This window comes from Musca domestica, unplaced genomic scaffold (genome assembly GCF_030504385.1).
Source record: "Musca domestica strain aabys unplaced genomic scaffold, Musca_domestica.polishedcontigs.V.1.1 3, whole genome shotgun sequence".
Lineage (NCBI taxonomy): Eukaryota > Metazoa > Arthropoda > Insecta > Diptera > Muscidae > Musca > Musca domestica.
Window position 1 is genome coordinate 24600982 of NW_026712299.1, and position 8262 is coordinate 24609243.

Consider the following 8262-nt stretch of genomic DNA (forward strand, 5'->3'; position numbering starts at 1 on the left):
TAAGAGTTTTTACTAAACTAGAGTTGTTCCAAACTTTCTTGCAGAGAACTGTACATATAAATCCAAATTTTGGCATAGACCCTATATAAAAGTACCTAAAGATATTCGACATTTTTATGGTTGGTGTAACATTTTTCAACGGAATTGTTTTAAATTTTGGTGTTTGGAGTTCGTAATGGCTGCTACTTCTTATGGCAGAAAATTTGCTCTACAGTTCCACGCATACGTATAGCCATCATATAACGGTACCTCAAGATATTTGGTATTTTGATGATTATAGCTGCATTTTTAAACAGATGCTCTGTTCCAGAAGTTGCAAGAATCTAATATTTTTGCTAATTCTTTTCGATATCATAAAAGGAGAATCAGTTATTGTAGTAAACATTTTTCCTTTTTTCAGTTCGGGGTATACCAAGAATTATCTCAAACTTGGTATTTGGAAATGGTAGAACTAGAAGGTAGTCATGCAAACATTTGTTTACAGTTTTTTTTTTTTCAGAAGTATACCTTTCACAATACTTTTATTCATAAATCCATTGCAAGGTCTACATAAGGTCGGCCAGAAAGCTATCTAACAAGCGCTTGCTGTCCAAAAAAAAAACCGCTTGCTGTCAAAATCACAATTTTGATTTGAAATTCAAAGAGAGTCAAATCACAATAGTGCAAAAACTACTAAGTTTATTGACAACAGTAGTATTCCTGCTTGACCTTATGTAGACCTTGATTCATTTTAAATAAACAAATCAGAGATGGGAACTTGTTAAATTTGACAAGGTAAATTACAGAAAATGCAAAGGTATTTGGCATGGCACAATTACAGAAGGTAGAACAAAGCTAGCCCAAAAATACATTTTTTTCTTTCGGAGTCCTTATTTTGTAAAAAAAAAATAAAAAAATTATTTCAAATTATTTCAAATTTAAGGACAACAGAAATACATATTTGCCAATTGTACAATTTTGTGACTAAACTGTATTGTCCTACTATTTTAGATTTCATCTTTTGGGATAACCCCGAAATCCCATTCTTGTTTCGCAGTTTTTTTTCCAATATAAGAATTTTATTAAAAAAATAAAAATAAACAAAGCCAACTGTTGCATATTAAAAAGTCTATTTGACACTATAAGACTACAGCACAGAGTTGCATTTTTCTAGTTTCCTTGAAGTTGATCAACCTTTCTTATAGAGCCCATGGCACAATTACAGAAGGTAGAACAAAGAGACCCCCCAAATACAATTTTTTCTTTTCGGTGCCCTTATTCTGTCAAAACATATACACATTTGGTGTATGTGTGTGTATTGTTATAAATAAATAATACGATAATTTGAAATTATTTCAAATACTGTTGCAAAATTAAAGCATATTTTCGACGTTGATGGTCAACACATTGTACAACTTTGGGATAAAAATGTATTGTCCTACTTAATGTATTGTTTTATATTTTATATTCAATCTTGTGGAATAACCCCAAAATTCCATTCTCGTTTCGCGGGTTTTCCCCAATATAAGAATTTTGTCAAAAATGAAAAATAAAAAAAAAAAACCAACTGTTGAATATTTAAAATTCTTTTGGACACTATAAAACTCCAGCACAGAGTGGCATTTTTCTACTTTCTTTGAAGTTGAGCAAACTTTCTTATTGAGCCATATTTTTGGTGTTTGCAGTAGGCGAATTGAGGCCCTTGTCTTTATACCTCATGAACTTGATGTATTGCTATGTGATATGTTGTCGTGCTTCTTATCGATAACATTTATCGAACCACTGGCAACACTACATACAAAAATAAACAAACAATACGGCGTGTGATTTTTTTGTTGTTAAAACGGAATCATTATTTAGATGTGAAAAGAAAATTAAAAATTTTAACACAAAACCGATGACAACGTTACAATGCTCCTATTGTTCATTGAACATAAATGATGACGACTATTTGCATTGCGGAGAATGTGGCGGTGATGTGCATGTGAAGTGTCTGAGACGCTCTAGACCAGGTGACTTAATGGGTGATGTCTTTTTTGATTTTACCTGTGCCAAGTGTATGCAATTACACTACGAAGGACCATCCACATCTAGTGAGGTCATCAATGGAACACATGAGAAATATGTGCGCCAACGTATGCCTTGGCTAATGGTCATAACATTAACGCTGTACAATCTTTCAATCAAATCGAAGGGCTTAAGTCGTCATGGATATTTCCATTGGAGAACACACATTGTCAATTTCATAGATAAAAATTGGGATTATTTATTTGATCCAACTATGTGGGTAGACTTTCAACCTATATTTAAGGCTATAATAATAACTTGTTTTGATTCTTTAGTAAAAGACGTAAAAAATGGACAGGATCAATATCGGGTGCATTGTCGCACAATAGGTGAGCGAGTTGAATAAAAAAGTTTGTTTGAAATTGCATCTATTTTCTCTTTAAAGTCCCAAGTATTTTACTTCTGGCCAGACACTTTTTGAAGAAACAGGATGGTGGAAACTCACCCTTGACAACAAAACCCCAAAATACATTTTCAGTATATGTAAGTGAAAAAATTGACTTATGCTTTTCTCGGGTTAGTGATTTTTTACATTATGAGTAAATTTAAATTACAAAGATTCCTCTGTAGATAGGGGAAATCAAAAACCTTTTTTTCACTTTATATAAAATATATATTTTAGATGAACAGCAATGCTTGGAGCGCCAACAAATACGCAACGATAAACGCCAAAAAGAAGAAGACTATGGAAGCGATACATCAAATAATGAACAGGATTCGAAGCGTATTAAAAGTGCCGACTCAGAGGACGAGCTAATAACCAAGTACACATGCAGTCGTATGATGTAGGGTTTTATTGCGTTTAAAAAAGAAACTAACCTAGCTTCATGTAATTAAAATAATAACCAATTACAATTTTGCAGGCCTTACATGGGTCGTAAACCAAAAGTGGCCAAACAATTAGATGTTTTAGACGACGATCATTTGTTAAACAAAATAAACAACCCAAATAACCTGTTACCGCTGGAAGACCCATCAATGCCACTGAACACCGTCCAGTCAAGTTTAATGGATTTCCTAGCCGAAAGTTTAGCCAGTGATGACTTAAATATGTTCAATAGTCTGCCAAATATTGCTCCCGAGCCATTAGTTGAGTGTGCGGGAAAGAATGATATGATGCCATTACTGGAGGCAAGTACGGATAATGCTAATTTTCTTGAAAGCATTCCGGCCTCGGTTAAAACTGGATCAATGGATTTAAATGGGCATTTGTATAGTGATTTTAATGTTCAGCTATTACTTAACGATAAATTAAATAGTTTCTTTACAAACACACAATTTACACAACCCGAAACAGAGGCAACATCAAATATTTATACGGAAAATTCCGAAATTGGTTTTGGAAAAAATATCAATGCTGCGGGAGCTGATATGTCACTGTAAGTAATACATATCAAAAACAGAGCATATCTAAAACCCGTTTTACTTTTTTTACGTTACTTCCTTCCAGTCATCATTCGCCTATACAAGATTCAGTTAATTTCCAAAATACCCAAATTGAAACATCTAATTTTGATACTGAAAACACAGATTCATCTAGTATGGTAGCAAGTCTTACATATTCCGAAACAACAGAACAAAAACTTGAACATCATCCTCTGACACAAAAGCAAGAAGAAAATAATGATGAAGAAGAATCCGATGATGACAATGAAGAATTTCAACCACGCATCGTTCAAGTTACAAATTTCCAGCAACTGATGAATGATGGTAGTGAAACTAAAACAGGCTCACATAGTCCTAGGAAGCTTGGGAAAATAATAAAAGAAGAAAAAGAAATAAGATCGGATGGCGAATTAAACGATAATTCTAAAATTGTTGATGAAAAAACTCAAATCAGTGATGATGATGAGGAAGATAACGAAGATAGATGTAATGATGAAGATGTACAATCACTATTAAAAGACTGCAAACCTAGTTTATTTACCAAGCAACCAAGGCGACAATGGCCATGGTTGGTGGAAAGACATACAGGAGATTCTGATGAAGAGGAGAAACTAACTGAAGATGGGTCAAATGAATCGCAACAAAATAATATGGAGTAAGTCGATAAGATAGTTGTTTTATACTTTGTAATTGAGTGTTTTTCGTTATAGTTTAACACGTATGAGTGAATACGAAGAGAAAGAACTGTTGCGAAAATTGCGACGTATCTTTTCATTGGAAGACAAATGTAAGATTCGAATACCATCATTTGTCCGGAGATTTTATCGAAAACTTTGCATAAGGGAATGGAAAAGAGCCCATGGCAAACCCTTGTTTAATTTGGATGATTTTGTTAATGGTCGACATTTGACCAAGGTACAAAATGACAAAACAAGACATATAGATCGCTATCAGGTAAAGAAAATCATTAAAAACAAAATTTACAAACCATATAATGTTTTGTTTCCAATTTCAGTTAATTTCTTTGTCATCAAAGGATCAAAAACGTTCATTTCATGCTCGTATTGCAGGGTCATTCGAATGTGAATTCTTTGAATCACCATATACTCAGAGGATTTTACATCCATATATATTTCGTAATAGCAAATATTTTCCACCATTTTTAAAAGTATGTATAGCTGGATTTATGTTTCGGAAAGTTTTGAATACTTTTATTCTTTTTTTACAGCTTATGTGTGAACTACAATATAAAGTCAATAACAAATATCCATCTCGTGCCCCCATAGACTTTTGCTATGTGCGGCCAAATCATATAGCCGCTGTTAATTCGTTATTGCAAACAGAATTTTGGCCAGGAATTGATAGTAAATTTTTAATTCATTTAAATCCATATATATTTTTAATTAAATTTTTCTTTCTAGTGTCCGAATGTTTGAGCTATCCAGATTACAGTGTAGTAGCTCTATATAAGAAACTTGTCATTGGCTGTGGTTTCCTTGTGCCCGATGTCGGTTTTAATGAGGCTTATATATCCTTCATGGCCGTTAGACCCGGTTGGCGCCGTAGCGGCATAGGAACGTTTATGCTATATCATTTAATACAGGTTGGCGAAAATATTTTGATTTTCTAACTATTAAACTCATCTCATATTCCCTTTTTTCAGACATGTATGACCAAAGATATAACGCTACACGTGTCTGCCACAAATCCTGCAGTTGTACTCTATCAAAAATTTGGGTTTAAAATGGAAGAAGTGGTATTGAATTTCTACGATAAATACTTACCATTTGAGTCAAGAGACAGTCGACATGCCTTATTTTTAAGATTAATAAGATAATAGAAAATTTTGTTTAAAAAACAAATTCTCTGTGTTTGATATCATTTTTATTGGTCGATTAATATTTAAAATGCCGACAAATATTTTTATGCGAAAATTTTTTCTTCTCTCCTCTTTTTGGTAACCACGGTACCCGGTTTGTGTTGGGCATCAGGGTGGTTCATTAACTCTGGAGGGCAAACTGAAACCGGACTGGCCATTACCACCTGCTTCAAGTCATAGAATAGAGCACTATCATCCTTTGTAACAAACGAAATAGCCACACCATTTTTGCCTGCTCTGCCAGTACGACCAATACGATGGGTATAATCCTCAATTGTTTTGGCCATATCATAGTTAATAACCAACGAGACATCTTTAATGTCGATACCTCTGCCAGCCACATCGGTGGCCACCAATATATCCTTGCTGCCACCCTTCAAAGAAGCCAAAGCGTATTCACGCTGTTCTTGGCCTTTGCCACCATGAAGCGTACATGCATTGTAGCCCAATTTTTCCAGGCCTTTGGCCAAAACATCGGCACCCTTCTTTTGATTGACAAAAATAATGACTGGTGGATCAACACCTCTTTTAAGAATTTCGATGAGTTTCTTGCGTTTGTCGTTTTCGCCCATCATGTAGACAATTTGTTCTGTACGTTCGGTTGGCTTACCAACGGAACCGATGTACACAGTGGCAGGACGTCTTAAGTAAGAGCGTGCCAGTCGTTCAACTGCGGGTGGCATAGTAGCTGTAAACATCACAGTTTGTCTGAAAAATGAAGCCGAGATAGAGTGTGTGGAAAAGTTGTAAATTTTCGAATGGTTCTGAACTATTCCCAAACATACCTGTATTTCTTTTTAGAATAGAAATTTTCCATCAATTTGCAGGCATCTTCAGCTTCTTCTGTATCTGGTTTAAGATTTGTCACCGGCATATATTCCAAAATTTTCTGGACATCTGGTTCGAAACCCATGTCAATCATACGATCGGCTTCATCCAATACAATGTAGGTACATTGATTTAAAACCAAATAGCGATTTTCCAAAACATCAATGAGACGACCAGGTGTAGCAATAACAATTTCACAACCCATACGCAAGCGGAAGCCTTGCTCTTCACGCGATAGACCACCCACAACAACAACCGTCCTAATGCCCAATGGTTGACCGAACTTTACTGTTTCCTCTTCGATTTGTTGAGCCAATTCACGCGTGGGAGCCATGATAATAGCATAGGGACCCTGATCGGCATCCTCAAGACGTTCGATTTTCGGCAAAGACTGAATCCAGGCCAGCAATGGTATTAGAAAAGCCAGCGTCTTACCCGAACCTGTTTCAGCAACACCAATTATATCACGATTCTGTAAACCAATGGGTATGGCCTGTCTTTGAATGGGTGTTGGTTCTTTGTAGCCGACACTATCGATGATTTCCAAAAGTTCTTTGGGGAAACCCGATTCTTTCCAACTCCTAATGGGGTTAGGTATTTTGCCGCCTTTTATTGTTATATTGTAATCTTCACGGAAAATACGCCAATCGCGTTCGGTCATTTCATCAATGTCTTTTTCGGACCAATGGCGATCATCCCATTTCTGTTTTTCTTCTTTACGCTTTACCTTAATGAGACGAACTTTCTCTTGTTCTTTTTCTGCCTCGGTTCGACGTTTTTCCAAAAGATCACCATAGAACTGACTTTGCATTCTTTTCTGTTCCTTAATATCTATACCGGCAACATTACCGCGTCCATAGAACTGCACGTGGTGACGTTCCTTGTAGAGATTATTGTAATCAACCGATGTGTCCTCGGCTGCATCCCAATCAAAAACAAATTTGCGGTCGTTCAAGCGTCTGACCCTTCTTTTCTTCTTAACAATACCCAAATAACGTTCTCTTATGGCTTCCAATTCCTTTTCTTTGTCTTTTTGTGAGAGATCATCTGCCCGTCGCGACTCGCGTTCTCTGTCTCGTTCTTTTTCTCTTTCACGTCCAGACCCTCGTTCACTTCTATCCACTCGGCGGGCAGAGATACTAAAACTGTTATCAACAGCACTGCTGGAGGATGACGCACCGGAAATTCCAGGTCTACTGCCACTTGCTTGCCCTGCTCGCATTGCTGCCACTTCTTCCTGTCTGCGTTTTAAAGCCTCGGCGGCTCGTTGTTCTTTGGTCAAGAATACAGGCTTGCTTCGAGCTTCTTCTTCTTTCTTTTTTCTTTCCAATAGCTCTTCCAAAGATAGTGGTTCAACCTTTTTGGGTTTCTCCTTCTTATCTTCTTCAGCCGCCAGTTCATCATCGTCGATTATGATTACATCCTTAGATGGTCTTTCGCTCCTGTTCTCATCGCGTCTCTTGTCATGGCTTCGTGATGACTCGTAATCCCTTTGGCGTTCTCGCGACTTAGACCTATCCCGATTCCTATCGCGATTTGAAGATCTTTCAGGGGACCTGCCGGAACCTCTGCCACTAGTGTAACGTTCCTTAGAACGGGATCGAGAATATCGGGTTGTTCTCCTATCACCGCCACCACGAGAATCTCTTGCGCGTTCACGTTCCCTTTCACGTGAACGATCTCTTTCACGCGATCGTTCTCTTTCGCGTGAACGGGAACGATGCTTTCTATCACCGCCACCCATTTATATTTAATTAAATTGTTTTTTTTTAGAAAATACTTGGAACCTCCGAAAATTATATGGTAAACGTTTTCTCTGCTAATATTCTGCTGCTGCTCTGCCGTAGTGATATATAGTTCAGGAATCAACCAGCTTTGTTGTAAGATTCACTGAAAAGAACAAGTGAGCTAGTGTGGGAACAACAATCATTAGTAAATGCCCATGGTACAATGAAATAATGCTAGGAACACAATTGGAGCGAACGACGAATTTTTTCGCGGCGTATGTTCGTCGTCAAAAATAAAACACATATGTGTATATGGAAGTGCACACAATCACGGCACCGGCGAAAATTTCGTCGGTCGCCGCGAACTCAATTAGCTTTATTTCTATTTCATACGCC

At 36.8% G+C, this 8262-nt stretch overlaps 2 protein-coding genes across 2 annotated transcripts; one reads left to right on the forward strand and one right to left on the reverse strand.

The window, feature by feature from the left end:
* Nucleotides 1-1757: 1757 nt before the first annotated feature.
* On the forward strand, nt 1758-5294 carry LOC101889159 (cysteine-rich protein 2-binding protein). Its single transcript, XM_005191909.4, has 11 exons — nt 1758-2262; nt 2322-2375; nt 2432-2529; nt 2669-2831; nt 2910-3425; nt 3497-4087; nt 4143-4386; nt 4448-4600; nt 4661-4796; nt 4854-5035; nt 5096-5294. Exons 1-11 carry the CDS (start codon nt 1877-1879, stop codon nt 5267-5269), a joined length of 2697 nt encoding a protein of 898 aa, XP_005191966.1. The 5' UTR covers nt 1758-1876; the 3' UTR covers nt 5270-5294.
* Nucleotides 5277-7986, reverse strand: LOC101888978 (probable ATP-dependent RNA helicase DDX23). The gene is made up of 2 exons (XM_005191908.4): nt 6097-7986; nt 5277-6019 (listed from the first exon to the last, which is right to left on the reverse strand). The coding sequence occupies exons 1-2, from the start codon at nt 7881-7883 to the stop codon at nt 5356-5358; spliced, it is 2451 nt and encodes an 816-aa protein (XP_005191965.1). The 5' UTR covers nt 7884-7986; the 3' UTR covers nt 5277-5355.
* Nucleotides 7987-8262: the final 276 nt, after the last annotated feature.

Coding starts and splice junctions, on each gene's coding strand:
- LOC101889159 (XM_005191909.4), top strand. CDS start 1,877: ATGACAACGTTACAATGCTCCTATTGTTCATTGAACATAAATGATGAC. Junction 3,426..3,496: donor GCGGGAGCTGATATGTCACT/GTAAGTAATACA, acceptor ACTTCCTTCCAG/TCATCATTCGCCTATACAAG. Junction 4,797..4,853: donor ATTTTGGCCAGGAATTGATA/GTAAATTTTTAA, acceptor TTTTCTTTCTAG/TGTCCGAATGTTTGAGCTAT.
- LOC101888978 (XM_005191908.4), bottom strand. CDS start 7,883: ATGGGTGGCGGTGATAGAAAGCATCGTTCCCGTTCACGCGAAAGAGAA. Junction 6,020..6,096: donor TATTCTAAAAAGAAATACAG/GTATGTTTGGGA, acceptor TTCATTTTTCAG/ACAAACTGTGATGTTTACAG.